The 21638-nt window shown below is 37.4% G+C and overlaps 1 protein-coding gene across 2 annotated transcripts; it reads right to left on the bottom strand.

Moving 5' to 3' along the window:
- Nucleotides 1–4436: 4436 nt before the first annotated feature.
- TYW3 (tRNA-yW synthesizing protein 3 homolog) lies at nt 4437–21626 on the bottom strand. Of its 2 annotated transcripts, XM_032614177.1 has the most exons (6): nt 21383–21626; nt 18863–18943; nt 17671–17769; nt 17382–17453; nt 15037–15170; nt 4437–5016 (listed from the first exon to the last, which is right to left on the bottom strand). In XM_032614177.1, the coding sequence occupies exons 1-6, from the start codon at nt 21554–21556 to the stop codon at nt 4788–4790; spliced, it is 789 nt and encodes a 262-aa protein (XP_032470068.1). In that variant the 5' UTR covers nt 21557–21626; the 3' UTR covers nt 4437–4787. The 2 variants fall into 2 exon arrangements, with proteins under 2 accessions (XP_032470068.1, XP_032470147.1); XM_032614256.1 differs by lacking the exon at nt 17382–17453 and having other exon boundaries at nt 4538–5016; nt 21383–21619.
- Between the last annotated feature and the right edge of the window lie 12 nt (nt 21627–21638).

Below are 21638 nucleotides of genomic sequence, written 5' to 3'. Positions count from 1 at the left end.
GAGATTAAGATTTTTTCCTCCCCAAATTCCCTCCTAGCAATACTGTATATAAGAATGTGCACTGCACGACTTCAAAGAGTGGCATGCACATTGTCATCTGTGGGGAATGTCTCCTTCTCCTGGAGCTGTACAGAGTCCAACACGTAGCTATGCATGTGGCCGTTCCTCCTGGCAGCTGCCTGAGACCTAATGATAAGGACAGTGACTTGACTAATTAAAATATTGGAAGCTCCTCCTATATTATAGGAGGAGCTATGACATGAACATAACATGAATACACAAAATCTGTGATACAGATACCCTGTAACTATAATCGTTGCTTTTTCCTTTTTCGTTAAAAAATCCTTTAATTCCTCTCCAGTGCCTTCAGGATTACGTCTGTTACCAGTGGCTTCTAAAAGGGCTGGGTTGATTTTATCAGAACCATTTGGATGCGTTGTTTAAAAAAATAAAGATTCCCAGAGAGAAGGAAAAAGAAAAAGAGATTCCAAGACTCTAGATGAAGATTCTGGCTTGAGAGGTCTAGAGTAGGGCCTGGGATTCAGTGTTTTAGAAAGCAGCCTGGCATGCCCAGTCCCATTCCCACCAGGGAATTCTGTTGAACAGCCCTGTTTAGGAAACACTGGTCTACCTCCATGCTGGACCACAAGGCCCTTCACAATTGTGCTTCAACCAGCTTGACTCATTTCATACCACATGTTGTATTTCAGCTTTAATGGAAGATTCACCATCACTGAATACATCATGTTCTTTGGTGCCTCATATTACACATTCCTCTGTCTACAAGAGTTTTGCTTGGATTTTTCTGTCAAGTGAACTTGTGTCTTGGCCTTTAAAACCTAAATGACATGGTATCCCCTTGAATTGTGATGGTAGTACTCCGTTGCCTAGAATCAATTATTCCTGCCAAGTTCTTATAACAGTATGTATTGTAGAAGTGATCCTCAAATATTGTTGTTTCGATACTTCCCCCAAAAGAATTTTTAAAACTCTGTACTTAATATAAAAATTTATTTGCCTCATAAGTTTAAATCACTACCAATGGTATAACTTGTAGCACATTAAAACATCAGCTCTTTATAATAAACGTATGCCATCACTTTCTCAAATATAGACAAAATAATCTCAGTACTTTAGGTCAGGTTCTTGTAAAAGAAGACACCATTCTAGTGCAAGTGATTTATTAAGCAGGAGCTCCCAGAAGAAATGGGGAAGGGAGTGGGAAAAACATGATAGGATCAAGGTGACGTCCCAGCCTTAGCCTGATGCTGCTGGGAGCTTAAATGGCAATTGCACATCCAAGTTTATCCCATTTCTGGGCAACAGAACTGTTTTGAAACTCTGCACTTGTCATTATTGGCTGTGAGACAGTGAGTGTGTGTGTGGTGGGGGTGGGTAAAGGGCAGGAAACAGACTCCCAGGCTTTTTCTCCTCTATTTTAGAATGAAGATGCTCCAGCAGCCTAAAGCAAGAACAGCCAAGCATACAAACTGGGAGATGGGGCACAGCACTAAGTAGATTATATTATCTGGGCAATCTGGATGGGTTCCAGAGGTATCCTCAACAATACCCCATGATGTGATAATATTATTACTTTAAAAAATATATTACACTTCTGATTCTGGAAGATGGAATAGATATACTTTTTCCTATTCCTTTCACTAAGTGCAACTAAAACCTCTGGACAGGGAATTCCCTGGCGGTCCAGTGGTTAGGACCTGGCACTTTCACTGCTGGGGCCTGGGTTCAGTTCCTGGTTGGGGAACTAAGATCCTGCAAGCCACGCAGCACAGCCAAAAATAAAAACAAAAACTCTGGACACTATGTATAGAATAAACATAAGAAGACTCTGAGAGATGACAAGGGAAAGGTAGACCAGCTAGAGATTTGGGGACCTAAAGAACAACGTAATTGTGAGTTCCCTGGGTTTTCTTTTTACCTCACATATCCCAGGCTGGGCATTGGAAAAGCCAGCAACCCGGAAATGTCAATGGGCTCAAACAAACAAACAAACAAAAAGCCCCAACAAAAGTCTGCTTTCTCTAGCCAAAGAACCAGGAAACAGTCAAACAAGAGAACACTTTTGAAAAGTCACAGCTCTACTGGAGAGGCCCAGCAGTTAGTCAGAGCATAGGAGACAGAACAGGACAGGAGAGGCGGGAGTCATTGTCTCAGAGGTGAAGGCTACTGGGATGGATGAGTTAGCTGGGGTGCAGACAGGAATGCAAGATGAAGGCCAAAGACAGAAACCTGGGAATGCCTACAGCGTTATTACCCTTTAGTTTCCAATTAGAGAACGACTTGAGAGCTTTAAAAGAAAAAATACACGTGCTTGTCCCTGGAGATTCTCAGGTCTTTTCTGCATTTTTTTCAAGGTTCTAAAGATGATTCTAAGGTGCAATAAATGTTGAAAAACATTAAAGTGTTGGAGAGAAAAATAACTGTTGATTCACTATAAACAGGGAAATGATTGAGAAGAAAGCATTCAGGATGCTGATGAAAGGGCAGATTCGGGGGTCTAAGAGTGTTAATGGGGCCAGATGTTGCAGGATGGCAAGAAGATGGAGGACTCAAAATGACTAAGGGAAATATTAGTATCTTACTTTAAAGGCCAAAGAGAGAGTTCAGAGCCATGATAGAAAAAAGGAGTAAACCTGGGCATATATCCAGACAAAACTATAATTCGAAAACATACATGCACCCCTATGTTCATAACAGCACTTATAGTAGCCAAGACATGGAAACAACCTAAATGTCCATTGACAGATGAATGGATAAAGAAGATGTGGTACATATTCATGATGGAATATTACTCAGCCATAAAAAGAATGAAATAATGCCATTTGCAGCAACATGGATGGACCTAGAGATTATCATACTAAGTGAAGTCAGAAAGACAAATAACATATGATATCACTTATATGTGGAATCTAAAATATGACACAAATGAACTTTTCTATGGAACAGAAATAGACTCACAGACAGAGAACAGACTTGTGGTTGTCAAGGGGGAGAGGAGCAGAGGAGGGAAGGACTGGGAGTTTGGGATTAGCAGAGGCAAACTATTATATATAGAATGGATAAACAAGGTCCTACTGTATAGCATGGGGAACTATATTCAATATCCTGTGATAAAATCATAATGGAAAAAGAATATGACAAAGAATATATACATATGTATAACTGAATCACTTTGCTGTATGGCAGAAATTAACACAACACTGTAAATCAATTACACTTCAATAAAATTTTAAAAAATAATAATAGTTTAAAAAAGAAAGAAAAAAGAAGTAAAGAAAAATCTCACAGTAATTTTGGAGCTTCCTGTACCCTATCCCTGATAAATTTGCTTAGAGGACAGCAGATAGCTATAAAATCAATTGACTTTAAAAAATGAGAGTATGAAATGGTGTCTGTCAGAAGATAAGCATCTGGGATACAAATCTAAAACTAATTTATATGAGGACTTAAGCAAATTATAAAAATATTAGGAAATGCCAAAATCACAACTCAATGTTGACTGCCTCATATAATTTTTCTTACTTGATGTTCTGGTGTTTTTGTCTTTCAATTTATTAGTTCTATGACAACTAGAAATTTCTCTTTAAATGTATACTTTCTATGATTTGATATTCTGGAAATACATTGTGAAAAATCTTCAATTTATAATGAAAATAAATAGCAAAGGAAATAATAACATATATGCAAAATGGTCTATTAAGTGCTTTCACATTTTTATTTAACTTGATCCTGTCAACACTCCTCTGGTGTAAATATGGGAGGGATCAGAATTACTATTATGCGGAAGAGGAAATGGAAGCCCTTGGAAATTAAGTGATTCGCTTAAGGACCACCAACTTCTCTGTAGCAGTCAGAACTCAAACCCGAGGCTTCTGATTCTTTGCAATTTTTCATAGCACATTTGTTCTATTGAGATTCCTGTGTCATAAGTTATCATTTCTGACCAGGCGTAGTGAAAAACTATACCCGCCTGCTTCATGGAGGATGTGCCAGTGGCAAGCTCTGGTTTGTGAAAAATAATGGGGAAAGAGGGTTCAAGTATAATATTTTGTCCTGAACAAAAAGGGTATCAGTTGTTTTATCCACAATGGCTAAAGAGAGGAAAAAACTTGTCCTTGGACTCCATGGCAACAAGAAGCAAAGTGACCCCCTTGAAGGTTGGAGATTTCAAAGTTAAAAATAAGTAGGGCTTCCCTGGTGGTGCAGTGGTTGAGAGTCCGCCTGCCGATGCAGGGGACACGGGTTTGTGCCCCGGTCCGGGAAGATCCCACATGCCGCGGAGTGGCTGGGCCCGTGAGCCATGGCCGCTGAGCCTGCGCGTCCGGAGCCTGTGCTCCGCATCCGCAACGGGAGAGGCCACAACAGTGAGAGGCCCGCGTACCGCAAAAAAAAAAAAAAAAAAAAAAAAAGTAAAATGTTGTTATGATTTTTACTCTAATATTCCTGATGTTAAGGCTCTCTTGAAAGGGTATTATAGTTCTTCTGTTTTATAGAAGTAGAAACTGAAACTTAAGGATAAGCATTAAAAATCATAATTTTATTTTTGCAATGACTATGTGACTAAAAACAATGGTATTTAAGAGCAAATATTGATATTATACACAGCTATTTTTAAAAGCTAAGGGTTTCCCTAAAATATAGAGAAAAATTAAATCTTGTTTTTCTGAAAGGCTGATACACTCAACTAACTAAAATACTCCTATAAAGAGCAGCTTTATAATATCTATTAGAAACATTATTCTACCCAGACACTTCAGAACCAAATCTCAGTAATCTTCAGGGAAGATAGTAACACTGATTCCTGGATCATCATGATCATCATTTTCAAGTTCTTTATTATTTTCTTCAGTAATACATTTGCCACATGCTTTTTCTGGGTTTCTTTTTTTCTTGTGAGTATATGATGAGTTATTTTTCTCTTTGATTTTCTCTTTGGGATATGAGGTCATAGAAATAGTTTCTTTTTCCAAAGCATGTTGTAGGCAGTTGTAAAACCTGTAAAGAAATAAGGTATTATTGTTATATCTGTGTGTTCTGAAACAAAATGAAATACACCTAGAATTTATAAATTACATAAACCTGATGTCTCATATTAACCTCAAGATATAGAATAAATCACAGAAATAACGTGCTTCTTGCTTTTATGATTTTTTACTTAGGAAAAGAAATGTTTCAGTTCTTTAAGAACAGTCCTGAAAACTGGTTTGGAATCACCTCTTGATAACCTCTATCCTACCTTAATTTCTATTCCAGATATAGGAATCAAACAAAGATTAAAAAAAAAGAAAATATATATTCTTTCAAAAGAATCATAAATGTAATAGAGGCTCATTTTAGAGAAATTGCAAAATATGTGAAGTTACAAATACAGATCACCTTTACATATCTACCTAAAAATAATGACTCTCATATTTTTTCTTTCCAGTTTATTAGTGTATTCTGAATTAATACATCTGTACATGTATACATACACCTACTGTCTTTTATACAATTGTGATATTACATATAAAGTTTTACATTGTTTTTTCAAATTTAATATTTATTGAAAATACTTTCCATATCACTAAATGAACTACAAAATAATACTTTTTAATGGTAGTATAACATTATGCCACTTAGATTGGCCTTAATTTACTTTCAAATTTTCCCAATACAAACAACAATGTGATAAACATTTTGGAAATAATGTGATCTGAGTTTCTAGCTATTTAGGATAGATACCTAGAAATGTAACTGCGTGGTTAAAGGTTATAAATATTTAAGGCTCTTGATAAGTACTACCTGTTTTCCAGAATGGGTATTCAAAAAATATGCTTCTAAGGGCAGAACTTGAGAGACCACTTCACTCATACAGTGAATATTACATCAAAAAACACGCTTTACTTATAGGTGATTACGGTCTCTCATTATTTATATTTTCATTGCTTTGTTTGAAAGTGAACATTTTTTATTAGTTATTTTAATTTTTTAATGTAAATTATTCTTTTCCTTTACTCATTTTCCTGCTGGAGTTTTTGTGTTAGTTTTCAGCATATGTTGGAAAGCAGCAGGATGGCTTGGTATGCTGTGTGTGCTTCACACGAGTGGTCCCCTGGGAAAGCTGAGGTTGGCTAATTCCAACCTCACTGAGTCTCGATTTCCTCATTTATAAAACTAGCTATTATCCTGTACCTAGCAGGGCTATCAGAGGGATATATATGTAAGTACCTAGCACAGTGCCTGGCACCGAGTAAGTTCTCAGAAACGACTATTTTTACGGAATATAAACTCCGTAAGACCAAGGACTCCATCTATCTTGTCTTCTGTTATATTCTTAGCATGGAGTACAGTACAGCCACACTTGGGTAAAAATATGCCAAATAAGTGAATAAATAACTACTGAACAAAAAAGGTAAATATGGATGTATTATCTTAGGTCCCAAATAAAATGATCTAAAAGTTGAGAACTCCTTTGCCACTGTCGGGATCTCATCATGCTTTAATATCCTATTATAATGGGAGGCTATGACAGGAAATTTCTGACATCTGCAGAAGAGATTGCTATTTGGGCCAATTTTCTTCTTTCTTTAATTCAATGAACAGGCTAAGTTCTGCTTGCAAAAGCTCTAAAACTGCCCTTAAAAACCCAAGATAATCACCTCTTACCAAATATTCCACACAATGCTAATATATACCTAACATGATTACTAATATCCTATCCATATTTCAAGAACTTATATACTCATCACTGTACACCTTGATATCCAGCACCATGCCTGGCAGATAATAAGGGCTAATTGATATTTCTAAAATGAATAAATCAATCTCAAAGAGGGAGGTACAGTAAAAGGGAAAACAGTATTTTAAGAGTTATAGCAAAAGGCTTTGAAAAAATTAACTGATGTTTAATTTTTTAGACCCCATAACATGGTAACAACCTTTTCATTTAATGCATTCCTTATATCCTTACTTAACTGAAACCTGGTTTCCCACAAAGACACCACTGTCCTGCATTCCTCTTAAGTGAAGACTGCTTATTATTTCCATACCCTGCCTCAGAGTTGAGTGATAAGGTGAGAATTCACCTGCCTCACCAACAGTTTGCCAGACTAAACTCCTTCATGTGCCCCTCTGGTTATCTAACAATATTCTGTTCAGTCCTTTACATTCATGGAAACTTCTACACTTGGCTTTATCTTTGTCTCCAGGTCTTGCCATCATTCTGGGTGACTTCAATGACTGGTTTTCTTCTCATCTTCCACAATGCCTATTTAGAATGGTTTTAAAAAATGACCCAGTAGCATAACTCATTTTATCTAAATCAAATCCAAGCATGCTACAAAAGGGTATGAATCACCCTTATCTGATAACAAGAGGTTATTCATGATGTGCAACTTTATCTTCTATCACTCTCTACCCAACCCTGCTCTTTAAACTTAGGTAACCAAGTCTTTTCTCTGGATTCTACTGCATTCCTAGAAAATTAAAGATAAGACTAAATTCCTCTTTTATGATCACAGAGAATTAACAGCTGTGTAAAATACCTTGTCAATTACATTAAAAAGGTAATTAAAGAGGAACAGGTGCCTTACTTTAATCTTCTATCAAACAACCTAAGAATTCAAAGCTATATCCTTGGGGTACCAAAAAAACAACTGGTAAAACGGAACAAAGACCTTTCCATGTTGAAAGCCAAGAATAAAACTTCAACTACTTTTTTGTTTTCCTTGGTTAAGGGAACTTTTAAAATGTCCTTTGGGAAACTATCTTACTCAATAAGTCAGAAATTTGTTTTCCAATTACATGTTCTCTTCTCATGATATGACCCTTTATACAGCATTCTAAAGCCCAATTCTCAAAGTGTAATTTTCTCAGCTCTCAAAGGCAACAAAAAGAGTTTGGAGTATAAAAAGAAATATATGCTCAGGTAACTGTTTTTTTCCCCCCTCAAAAGAAAATCAAATTGTCTTCAGTTTTTCTACTTCCACAGTCAAGATTATCATGACATAGGGCAACCTGTATATACTTCGCTTCATGAGAGAACTTTTCAGAACAGTTCTGGGAAAATGAATTCTTGTTTCTCGGATCTGTTAGAGGACCATGTGCAATAAAAAGCTGGTATTTCGTTGACTTCCGAAATAGGAACATAAAATTAATGAAATCTAGGCACAATTTCATACCCTTTTAAGGCTTCCATTATTAACAAATAACAAAAGAAGGCTATTCTCATATATCATGTATTTGGATTTTTAACTGATTTTAAGCTCTAGAATTTTTTATTAAAAAACATGTATGTGGGCTTCCCTGGTGGCACAGTGGTTGATAGTCCACCTGCCGATGCAGGGGACATGGGTTCATGCCCTGGTCCGGGAAGATCCCACATGCCGCGGAGCAGCTGGGCCCGTGAGCCATGGCTGCTGAGCCTGCGCGTCCAGAGCCTGTGCTCCGCAACGGGAGAGGCCACAACAGTGAGAGGCCTGCGTACCGCAAATAAAAAAATAAATAAATAAATAAATAAATAAATAAATTAAAAACATGTATGTGACAGGGCCTGTGCCAGTGCTAGAAACAGGTAAGAAATGTGGTCTGTGCCCTCAGGGAGCTCAGGGTTTAATGGGGGCTGCAGAGCCATAAAGATACACTCAACGTTCCATGAAAGATCATGAAATATTCCTTGGAAAAAAAAAACAATGCCTGGGCTGAATTGCAAGGATGAGTGGAAGCTGGCTAGTAAAGGGAGAGGAATTATGAGAGGAAAAATTGAAGGGAGGGGACATCCAAGGAGGAACTATCAGAAAATACGTGTTTTCACTATTTACTTCTCTGATCTTCATTATCTACTTCTCTGATCTTAAGTATATAGGGAAATGTGTGAGTTATTTATTTACTACCTTTAGTTCCATTTAAAAAAATAAGACTTGACTCCTTCTCTTCTCCCCCCATTTCTATCTGCTGCCACATTCGGGTTATGTTCTGCAGTATCTCTCCCATTCATTTTGTTACTTAGGGTCCTGTTAATTCTTGCCTGGACTGTGTAGCAAGAGCCTACTCCTGCTTGCCCCATGAGTAAGCCATTTTACATCTTCCAGAATAATCACCCTCAGGCTTTGAAGCCATAAAAGTAGTACTGCTGTTGGAGTCTGTCAGCTAAATTGAGCAAGTATTTATTGACCACTATGCTCCTGTCAGACACTCAGAAAATAATAAGAAACTGTCTTTGCCTTTGGTGAACTCAATATAATGTGTTAACTTTTAAGTTCCTTTATTGTTTAGGATGAACTCAATAAACATTTATTGGGTTTCTACTGTGAGCCAGACACTCTATAAGGTTTTAGGATGAGAGATATTTGAAGTGTGTATATGTATGGGTATGTGTTTGGTTGGTGGGAGGGGAAAGTCAGTCCTATACACAATGTGACCAAGTTGTACTGGGGAAAAAAAGACATATGTGCAATTAAACAATTGTAATTTAATATGGTTCACATTTCTGTTTTCACTGAGGCATAAACTGTAATAATGCTGGTAAATGATAATGAGAATTTGAACCAAGGAAATGGGTAAATGACGTTGAGATTAAGATAAGAAAGATATTAAAGAAAGGCTGATGGGATATTTTGGTTAGATATATTCAATAGTTATTAGACATATGGGCCTAGGACTCAGGAGAGATTTGGAAGATCTACCAGTATCTGGGGAAGTAGCTAAAGCAATGGGCCAGGAAAGGAATCCTGGAGAACGACAGCATTTAACCAACAGATAGAATAACAAGAGAAATCCAGAAGGAAGCTAAGAAAAAGCACCACAAACAGGAAGGAAAGCAGCAAAGTGATGTAACAGAAATTCTTACCGACAGGTATATGAAATAGTGCTCAATGTCACTAATCATGAGGGAAATGCAAATCAAAACCACAATGAGATATCACTTCACACCTGTCAGAACGGCAATTATCAGAAAAACAAAAGACAACAAGTGTTGGCAAGGATGTTGAGAAAAGGAAACCCTTGTATACTGTTGGTGGGAATGTAAAATGGTGCAGTTCCTGTGGAAAAGAGTATGGAGGTTCTTCAAAAAAGTAAATATAAAATTACCACATCATCTAGCAATTCCACTTCTGGGTAAATATCAAAAATAACTGAAAGCAGACACTCAAACAGATATTTGTATACCCATGTTCACAGCATCATTATTCACAATAGCTAAAAGGTAGAAAAAACTCAAACATCCATTGATGAATAAATGGATAAACAATATATGTTAAATACAATGGAATATTATTCAGCCTTAAAAAGAAGTAAACTTCTGCAAAGGAGGCAAGACTATACAATGGAGAAAAGACAGTCTCTTCAATAAATGATGCTGGGAAAACTAGACAGCTACGTGTAAAAGAATGAAATTAGATCACTCCCTAACACTATACACAAAAATAAACTCAAAATGGATGAAAGACCTAAATGTAAGACCAGACACTATAAAACCCTTAGAGGAAAACACAATCAGAACACTGACATAAATCGCAGCAATATCTTTTTTGATCTGTCTCCTAGAGTAATGGAAATAAAAACAAAAGTAAACAAATGGGACCTAACTAAACTCCAAAGCTTTTGCACAGCAAAGGAAACCATAAACAAAACGAAAAGACAATCCTCCGAATGGGAGAAAATATTTGCAAACAATGCGACCAACAAGGGATTAATCTCCAAAATTTACAAACAGCTCATGTGGCTCAATATCAATAAAACAACCCAACCAAAAAATGGGCAGAAGACCTAAACAGACATTTCTCTAAAGAAGACATACAGATGGCCAAGAGGCACATGAAAAGATGCTCAACATCAATAATTATTAGAGAAATGCAAATCAAGACTACAATGAGGTATCACCTCACACCAGTGAGAATGGCCATGATCAAAAAGTCTACAGACAATAAATGCTGGAGAGGGTGTGGAGAAAGGGAACCCTCCTACACTATTCATGGTAATGTAAAGTGGTGCAGCCACTGTGGAAAACAGTAAGGAGGTTCCTTAAAAAACTAAAAATAGAGCTACTATATGATCTAGCAATCCCATTCCTGGGCATCTATCTGGAGAAAACCATGGTTGGAAAGGATATATGCACCCCAATGTTCATTGCAGCACTGTTTACAATAGCCAACACATGGAAGCAACCTAAATGTCCATCGCAAATGAATGGATAAAGAAAATGTGGTACATATATACAATGGAATATTACTCAGCCATTAAAAAGAATGAAATAATGCCATTTGTAGCAACATGGATGGACCTGGAGATTATTATACTAAGTGAAGTAAGTCAGACAGAGAAAGACAAATATCATATGATATCACTTATGTGTGGAATCTAAAAAAATGATTCAAGTGAACTTATTTACAAAACAGAAACAGATTCACAGACTTAGAAAACAAACTTACAGTTACCAAAGGGGAAAGGTGGGGGGAGGGATAAATTGGGAATCTGGGATTGACATATACACACTACTATATTTAAAACAGATAACCAACAAGGACCTACTGTATAGCACAGGGAACTCTGCTCAATATTCTATAATAACCTAAATGGGAAAAGAATTTGAAAAAGAATAGATATATGTATATGCATAACTGAAACACTTTGCTGTACACCTAAAACTAACACAACACTGTAAATCAACTATAGTCCAATATAAAATAAAAATTAAAAAAAAGAAAACAGCAAGCCCGCAAAAAAGAAAAAAAAAAGGTAAACTTCTGATCACACTACAACATGGATAAACCTTGACAGCATTATGCTAAGTGAAATAAGCCAAACACAAAAGGATAAATATTGTATGACTCCATTTGTATGAGGTACCTGGAATAGTCAAAATCATAAGAGACAGAAAACAGAAGAGTGGTTACCAGGGGCTGGGAGTTTGGGGAGTGGAGAATTATTGCTTAATGGGCATGGAGTTTCAATTTGGGAAAATGAAAAGGGTCTGGAGATAAATAGCAGTGATAGTGGTGGTTGCATAGCAATGTGAGTGTATCTAATGCCAATGAACTGTATAACGGTTAAAATTATAAATTTTAGTTATGTATATTTTACCACAAAAAAAACAACCATTGGAAATATTCATTTACTTTTTCAGTCTAATTTGCTTTATTTTTATCAATCTTATATGCCAATATATTTGGCCCTTTTACTCTATATTTAAAAAAAAATTTTTTTTAAGATGCCATGTTTTTTTAAATTGGAGTATAGTTGACTTACAATGTAGTGTTAGTTTCACGTGTACAGTGAAGTGAATGAGTTATACATACACATATATCCACTTTTTTTAGATTCTTCTCTCATATAGGTCATTACATAGTATTAAGTAGGGTTCCCTGTGCTATGCAGTAGATTCTTATTAGTTACCTAGTTTATATATAGTAGTGTGTATATGTCAGTCCTTACCTCCCAATTTATCCCTCCCACCACCCCCTTCTGCCCTGGTAACCATAAGATTGTTTTCTACATCTATAACTCTATTTCTGTTTATTCTACATTTTATTTAACATTTATTGTCTTATTACAGTTGGTGAGAAGAAGAACATGGCTAATTCCATCCAACCCAAGTCAGTCCTGATCTCTTATTAACAGCTACAAAGATAGCCCTCCACTCGTAATGGGTAAATAGATCTCCAAACTTCATATTTTTTTACCTGGAAATCATTATGTATGAAATTTTCTTACTCTTCCCACTAAGAAGTGGGCTTAGGAATTGTTTTTTTACAAAAGAGGCTTTTTTTTCTATTAAAATTATTTTACCTTTTGATTTTCGTATCTCAAGAATATTTCTTATTGCTGGAATGTTACACATTAGGATTTTAACTTTTAAAAATTCTCTTATTATAGTTGTTTGAATTATGAAACTTTGGTCCTGTGAGAAACCAATTTTAGTACTCAACGTCTGATTGCAGAACTCATCACCTCCAGTGTTTATTTTTTCTCTTTTCCACAGCAGAAGAGTAACTCTTTCTCTGCATTTGGTTGAATATACAGCTGTTCCCAAAGGAGCTCCCTAATTTGTTCACCCTTTCTGAATTCACATGTAATCTTCTAATCAGTATCTTAAGAAACTTTTTACCCTTCTTTAATTTTTCACTGATTTTATATGATGAGCATGACTCTCTAGATAGCAGCATGCACACCATAATCTCGAAACATATTTTCGAGTCAATGGATTTAAAGCATAATTTGATTTTATAGTTGGTGAACGTGACTCAGTTAACTTCACCAGGTGTATAGTTAGTTGATCTTGGGCTATATTTATAATCTTATTGAAATTCAAGTAAGGAAACAGAGAAACTGATTTGCTACCTCATACATTTTCGCAAACAGTCTCTCTAGAATACTATCTAACAACCGTAGTCAACTTTTGGAATGCTACCAGTAAGTACCTACATACAGTTCAAACTCTGTAGTCTGGTGGAGTGGCTGGGTACCTTCAGTTGCTTACTTGAAATCATCACTATATTTAGAATGTTTGCTCAAAGAACCTTGTGTCCAGGTAACCTCTCGGCTTTTTTCAGCCAGGCTTCCGCTAAAAAATTCAGTCCTAATGCCTGAGGACATCCACTGTATGTCATGAATTACTTCTCTCCAATGTGTCTAGACTAGTACAAGTTATATACCACTGTTGGGAGAACTGAGAAATAGTCACTCGAATAATTTTGTTAATTCTGTGGTTCAAATAAGGAGCCCTGGTTAAGAAAGCCTGGATGGTGGTACTGATGTGATTATAGGTTTATTCTCTGTATGAGTCGGTGAACAAGGAGAAAGGCTATCCTATCCTAAGAATCCATGACATAACACGGACAGGGCCTGTCATTATACATATGCCGTCTAGTGTATACTAAAATTGTTCTTTATGATAAGTAGGTACAAGAAAAATGAAGCCAAGAGAGTTGAGTAAGTTGTGGGGGAAGTAGGATTTGAACTCAGTTCTGCCTCTGGAGCCCATTTCTACCCCTTTCCACCATGCCACACTGCTGCCACTGGCACTTCTGGTCTTAGCTGCTTCATAAAAAGTTCTAGGTATTAAAGAATTTTAAGCAGGCAAATTAAGCAATAGTATTCCTTTTCATTCCAGACAGGATTCTGATGGTGATACGGAGAATGGCTTAGCAGAAAGACATACTGGAAGCATTCTACTATGAGACCAGCTAATAAGGTTACTGCAATGGTCCTGAATAAAGAACATGGCAGGAAGGGTGGGGAGAGAAGAATGACTCAGGAGTTACTTAGGCAGTGATTGGCTAGTTGTGAGGTGACCAAAGGGGTGGGGGAAAAAGCAAAAAGAAAATTATAAATGACAACAAGATGACCATCAGTCCTTAAATAACTCAGAAATTTACATCTTACTGATGGTAGGTCAATGGCATTTATCTTCATATATAAAAGGCAGCATAATAGTTATTTCTTTACATCAAAGATTCTATTCTTAGGAAAAAGCTGAAAAAGAAAGTCATGTAAAATTAATCTACCAGGAGGTGAAGTTTAAGAACAAGAGAAATATAAAGAAGTGACTGGATAGCCATAATCCTTCTGACTGGTACAATTATACCAATTCAAATCTAATGCATGACAGGAGTGGGGTTCTGAGCTAGCCAGAGGTATAAAATATTTATCAGACTAAAATTAACCAGGCTGTTCTCCTCAAAAGGAGATTCTAGGTAGTCTTCAGTAGGTTACAACCAGGAGGCAGAGTGTACCTCCTCCCTGGCTGCCTTCAACTGGATCAGTTATGGTCCCTGGGGCTGCTGGGCTCACTTACCTGAGTGACTGTTTCTCCTTTATGCCTGTTGCTGGCAGTCACGTGTCCCACTAGCCTCCATGGAGCTTCCTCCCCTTTATGCTCCATTTAGTACCCACTGCAGTCTGGCCTACTCTCATCAATTACTTGCATCATCTTAATTATTCGTGATAAGGCTACAAATATAAAAGCAGTTGGGAGTATAAACTGAAGATGGTGTATATTAATAGTTTCAAAGAAGCCCTAGGCATGTAAGACTGTACCTTTCAATTCTCTTCTTGTTTTCCTCCATTTTTTGATTTGCTATCTTTATCAGGAAGTTGATATATTCCTCTGTCACCATCAGTTTTCCTTTATGGGTTAATGGAACTTCTAAGCCATGTGTGCTCCGGACAGCCTGCAAGGAGCAATTTAGATATGATGACTTATGTACTGGAGAAACTCAAGGTAACTAAAGAAAAGTCCCAGTCAGGGCTGTGTTTATATATAGTTTAGCTCCATTACAACATTTAAGTTTGTGCTTTGATATAATTTAGTTAAATACAGTTGAAACAAAGGAGATTCAAATAGATTTTCCCATCGCATAAAATCATTTGTAAAGCAAGTCATTCTATACATTGTCTTTCAGAGAAGCATATATTATCAAAGAATCCAATGAACTTAACAGTATCACTGTCACTAAAGCTAAGGAAGCTTTAATACACTATTTAAAGAAAAGAAATAAATGAAACCTCAACAGAAGCTTCAAGGGAAAATCAAAATGGACTGGATGCTAAAGGGCCTCTTAGCACTGCTTGAGCAGGGTTGTTACAAGATAAACCATGCCTTTTCTACCTCACAAAGTGGCTGCTTTCTCAATGCTTTAGGGTTGCCGATGAAACAGTCAACATATTCCAAGTAAATCCAAACACTGGATATAGGTTAAGAAACAACAAAAACTATTATGAGGCATAAAAATTCATTCAACAAGCCTTTACTAAGCATCTGCAGTATTCTAAGCCCCATGTAAGGTATGAAGGTACAGGATGAATATAACATGGTCCCTGCCCTTAAAAGAGCTAACACTTCTGAACTGGAAACAAACAAGTGAACAGAGCATCACAATACATCATGGTGCTACGACAGAAGAAACACATACATGTACATGTGCATGCATGCACGTACATGTGCACACAAAATGCTAAGGAAATGTAGAAGAGGAGCAACTAACTGAGACAGGTCGTGGTTTTACGGGAAATGTGGCATCTGAATTGGAATTTTAAAGGGTAAGTGTAATTTCACCAGATGTAAAAATGGGAGAAGGGGAGCATTCCAGCCAGAGGATTAACTTTTCTATAGTCATGGGAACATCAAAAGCATAATACATTCGGGAAATAACAAATAGTATTCTGTCTGGCTGGGGTGGAAGTATGCTGGCAGAACATGAACATAAATAAGGCCTGAGAAAACACCAGGAGACCTTGACTTCTTTAAAAGGGGGATTCTGACAGTGTTGGCTAGAGGGACTGAAGGAGAAGATGGGTAGGAGGAAGACCAGTCAGGAGAGCACTATAAAGATAGAGGTGAGGGACGATGACAGCTCAAGCAGGCACAGTGGCAGAGGGCTTGGAGAGGTGGAGTCAGGAGTGAGGAATCAGAGGTAGATGGGACAGGACTTGTCGCTAATTGAATATGGAAGATAAAGGAGAGAAGGTGAAAGAGTGGCTCTGTTCTTGCCTGGGCCACCACATGCAGTGGGGACTGAGATGGGGATGCAAATCAGTACTATAAGCTTTCATTTTCTATTTAGTCATGCTTTACAGATGTCTTCTTCTTAAGCCACCTCATTTTGGAAAATAGGCTGTCTGTTAAAAATAGAAAAAAGTAAAGTCTAGGGAGCTAGAATGGAAGCCGATCTGAAGTAGTTCAAAAGCAAACCATGTACACCATGCCAAACAGTAAACACAAACAGTAGCTACCACGTGTGATCAGAGAGAATAGGGCAAAATCACTAGGGGTTGGCTTGGCCAGGAAAGGACTCAGAGAGGCTGTGGGACTTAGAAGGAGCCTTAAAGATCTTCTAGTCCAGGGGTCGGCAAACCTTTTCTGTGAAAGGATAGATAATAAATATTTTCAACTTTGCAGGCCATATAATATCTGTCACAACTACTCAATTTTGCCATCATAGCACAAAAGCAACCTTAGACAGTAATTAATCAAATGGGTGTACTGGAACTGCCCGCCTGGGGGATGAATGTGGCCCTAGGGCAGTAGTTCGATAGATCCCTGATATAGCTGAGACAATTCAGTCCCTGATGGATCCAGGCAGAAGACTTTAGACGCCCTGTCTGTGATTCTTTCCACTACATCATGGTGCTGATTAAACTGGGCCTTGACTATTTAGGGTGAGGAGGACGGAGAGAATCAAGTTAAAAGTAAGTGGAGGGGAATACTGTAAAATAAGACCTCAAATGTAAATCTAACAACTCTAGACTTCGCCCTGTACAGAAAAGTCAGTCACTGAAGGTTTCTGAGCAAGGGAATGACAAGAAGATTTGAGTAGAAGGTTATTCAATAATCTGGATTACTTCATGATCAAAAAATTGCTTTTTGCCAAAAGGTGTCGTACCAACATAGTCTTTCCTCTCTTTCCCACTGTTATGCCGGAGTTCCTGAAACCAGAATCTATTGCCACTGAATGCTGTAAGAAAATAAATTTGTTAAATTTGGACCATCTGGCTAATCAAATAAACACTTTAGCCCTATAAACTGCAGAAACATTTATAACCCCAAATCTATAATTAAATAAAACACTAGTTGATTAAACTAGCATTGCATTAATTTTGTTAGAAAATTTAAAGTTTAAAATTAAATCTACTCACATACCTATAAATTCAAGTATAATCACAAAATTTTACCAGAATCTGTGCATCCTGCAACTGTCGACACTGCACATGAAGAACAAGTGGTTCAAATTTCAAAATGGCATCGCCATTCGCTTTCTTTAGGGCTACAATCTAAATAAACGGAAAATGTTAGGATCAGACACAAGTACATGATCCTGTTCTTTGGTGAACCTTTATCCTACGTAACTTCAATTCTTCCAAGGAACTTTCAGACTCATTCTGCATCCTTCCACAGTAACTTTTCCCTCTGTTTTCTTGGCCCTCTTTCTCCAAAACTTATTGATCCACTTATTCTTTTAAGATACCTGATTTCTAATTCTCCCATAAACCTTCTGTGTCATTCTTTCCAACCATACCTCAAAAAAGTCAACTACTACTCTATTTAATTCCATAGCAGATTTTTCATTAAGGAATATGGTACATAAAGACTAGTAGGTATAGAAGGTACTAGAAGGTCTGTCTAAATGTTTTGCTGTTAGATCGAGGTTTGAGACACATATACTATTATGTCTCAGCTAGAAGCTATATAAGGCAGTTGTTACTTCTGTCTGCCTAGTCTCCTTGCACCATCTTCCCTCCTTCACATCATTTGATTCTGGTGGCACTGTCAAGCGTGACCCTGTCACTCATCACTCCCACTATCATAAAATCAGAGACGCCAAGTGCCTAGGTGTGATCAAGGATAGCATTCCATTCTACTGGCAAAAATAGCTGATCTCAGCAGGGAGAACACCTAACCAGGAAGGATGACTCAGTGTCCTTTGGAAATGATACATGGATCTTAAAAAGTAAATCTTTTTCTGCTGGGGTTGCTGGCAGCTATCTTTCCTGCCACAAAGATTATCCGCCACAGAAGAGGAGAAGGGCAAATATACAGAGAGAACCAGTACCCAAAGGAGATGGAGACTGAGTGAGCTTTGAAGACAACATTTAAGCACCTGAGCCAGTAATGTAAAATGCCTGACTAATGCAAACTTATATGAACTCATCTAAACATTTTAATTTAGGAAACTAAATAATCCAGCGCAGATAATAACCTCCCACAACTTAAAAAAAAAGCCATTGTAATGAATTCTCTTTAGGCTTTATAATCTAGTCATTATGATTCTATACATAAACCACCTTGAATTTTCTATTCTTTTCATATGTATTTAAAGTGACTGTGAATTAAAGTTTATTTCTAAATTTATATATAAAAACTTACCACATCATCTTTCACACAGGGTTTATGTGTAACCAGTAGCCAGCAACAGTTTTGTTTCTGAACCTCAGAACCATTTATACCCTAAAGTGAAAAAATAACATAATTTAATTTATCATATAATATTTACTAAATAATAAGTACAATGTATAGCATATTTTAGGCTTTCTTAAATTAATAATCCCACGTCATTTTAAGTATTACTGAGAACAATTCAACAGGCTTTTGGGTAAAGTTAACATAAATGTTAACAAAAATGAAACCAAATTATTTGAGATGGAAAGAAAGTAATTTGTTTGTTAAGGTAAAAGAACTTAATAAATATTTTCTGAAATACGGTCATGATTTTGTCAGAAGCAAAGGGATTATCACAAGGGACTGTACACGAATAGCCCCTAAATTGTACTCTAGCTGTTTTATATGATTAGCACAATATTAAAAAAAAATTTTTTTTGAATTCCTTTTGTAAGAAAGTACTGTTTCAGTCCCACACAGGACCACTTTTTACTGACACGTGATCTGTTCATACCTTCCTATGTTCCTAGTCGCTATAGGCATAAATTTGTGACCTCTGGATTAGACCTTATGTGTAGTCCCAAAGGGCAGAGCTAGGATTGAAAGATCAAAATTTCAAGAGGGCAAATATTTTAACGTAACTTTTTACTTATTAACTAGAAAAATGTTTATTTGCTAAGTTCTATGAGGTACTTTAGATATAAACAGATCCTACCCTCAAGGACACTGGAAAGAGGATGCAGGAAACACATGCACTTTTAAATCACTATACTTCTACAAGGTAACTTCTTTTTTTTTCTTAAAGTTATGCATTTTCTCTTTCTTTTTTCTACAACGTAACTTTTATACAGTGGGTACACAGGGGACTTTGCTGTCTGGCTTTGGAAAGGAGAAGAGCTGTGCTTGTCCTAAATAACTGATTTGTTTTCACTGAATGACCTCAGTGACTTATGTTTTTGATCTTATGCTGGCTGCTCTAAATCTTACAGCCAAATGTGTGGCCCACCTCTAGCAAATTTACAGAGTCTAGTGGTATATTTTGAGAACTAATGCCATCTCTGCTTCATCTTATCTATACTCCCTTTATGCAGATTTTCTCACTTTTTTTTTCTATTGCCTATTTGTAAGTTGATCCAAATTCTTCCAGAAATAAGGCAAAGTGAAAATAAACACAAGGTATAAGATAATACATAAAATGAAAAGAGGTTCTGAAAAAGTCCTAAGGCAGTTCAGAAGAAATAGTCATGGCTTCCAAATGGATGTGTCTGTTTGTATTCAGGTAGAAAAGGGGAGTCTGGGGAGGTACGTCTCAGATATGCAGAAATGGGGGAAGACATTTTAGGTGGAAAATAGAGCTGAAAGGTATACTAGAGTATTTCAGCATAGATGAGTGACATGCACAGGGCTGTGCTTCAGAAAGGGGAATCTATTAACTGTATGTAAAATGGTTTGGGGTAGAAAGACTGGTAGAGTTCAGTGAACATGTAGAGTTCAGTGACCTGTTAGGAAACCACTGCAGAAATCCAGGTAAGACAGGGCAGGAGAAATGGAGAAAGAGAGAGAGCTCAAGACAAGCAAGAGTGCCAGTGCTCAGGGGGCAATGGAAGCAATATAAGAATGAGCAGGCCCTGCTCACCTGGGAGACCGGCAAATGGTCTGTCAGTGAGGAGCTAAAGAGTGAATTTATGAGTGTGCTGTCTTTCATGCTCTGAATTCAGTCCTAATGTTAAAGTGAACACACAGCTAACTTTTACAGTGCACTTAATATGCCAGGCACGGTGCTAAAGGTTTCAAATAAATTATCCCATTTCCTCTACATAGAATCCCTATGAAGTGGATACTCTATTATCCTTAGTTCATGGGACAAGAAGGGGCTAAGTTTAGATAACTTCCCTAAAGTCACATAGCCAATAATACCCAAAACTGATCTAGAATCTAAGCAGTATCACTCCAAAGCCTGAGGGACTGACCACTATCACAGACTACATACTAATGTACTTTTTCAGGTAATGTAAAAATTACCAGAGTTGTAATAACGGAGTGAGCCACTAGGAGGCAGTGAACTTCTTAACCATAGCGATCTTCAATCAAGTGGTTAACAACGATTTGGTAGAGCGGTTAACGAGAAGACAGCCGCCTCGCCAGGCTGGGAAGTCCTTAAAATTCCTTAGTATTAAAAAAATAAAATTCTCTAACCCTTGCAACTCAAGATCATTCCCAGGCCAGTAGTTTCAGCATCACTTGGGGGCTTGTTAGAAATACAGATCAGACCCTACTCTAGACCTACAGAATCAGAATCTATTTAAAAATATCTCCAAGTGATTCACAGACACATTAAAATTTTAGAAGCATTGGTTTAAGTCACCCTCTCAGTTTCCTTGATAAAGAAACCGAGACCACCGGTCAGAAGAATAAACACAGACAGGGTGTTACATTGGGTGAGCACAAGGCTCCTGGTGTTGCACACTATAGGGCAGGCGCTGGAAGGACACAAAGGGTCCTGCTCACCCGGTCTAGAAGGATGATGCGGCCAGCGCAGGAACTGGTGGTGAAAAACTGTTCTCGCCCATTTAGGAGCTGCACAAGCTCTACCACATCCTCGTCCACACTGCCTTTCCGGCTGAGGTCCGCTTTGCTCAGACACTGCGCCTTCCATCTTCTGAACTCTGCGCTACGATCCATGCGATGAGGGAGTCAGGGTCTGTACTTTCACATTAACCCCGCCTTTCCCTGGGGGTAGCCATATTGAAGCCAGTGGTGGCCG

The sequence above is a fragment of the Phocoena sinus genome, chromosome 1 (genome assembly GCF_008692025.1).
Source record: "Phocoena sinus isolate mPhoSin1 chromosome 1, mPhoSin1.pri, whole genome shotgun sequence".
Classification (NCBI taxonomy): Eukaryota; Metazoa; Chordata; class Mammalia; order Artiodactyla; family Phocoenidae; genus Phocoena; species Phocoena sinus.
This window is presented reverse-complemented; position numbering and strand designations above follow the sequence as displayed.

What these genes read in the sequence shown, in the direction of transcription:
- TYW3 (XM_032614177.1), bottom strand. Translation starts at nt 21,556, where the DNA reads ATGGATCGTAGCGCAGAGTTCAGAAGATGGAAGGCGCAGTGTCTGAGC. An exon ending in GCATCATCCTTCTAGACCGG is followed by an intron (nt 18,944 to 21,382) that starts GTGAGCAGGACC and finishes TTTTCACTTTAG; the next exon opens with GGTATAAATGGTTCTGAGGT. An exon ending in AACAAGAAGAGAATTGAAAG is followed by an intron (nt 5,017 to 15,036) that starts GTACAGTCTTAC and finishes ATTTCTTTACAG; the next exon opens with GTTTTACAACTGCCTACAAC.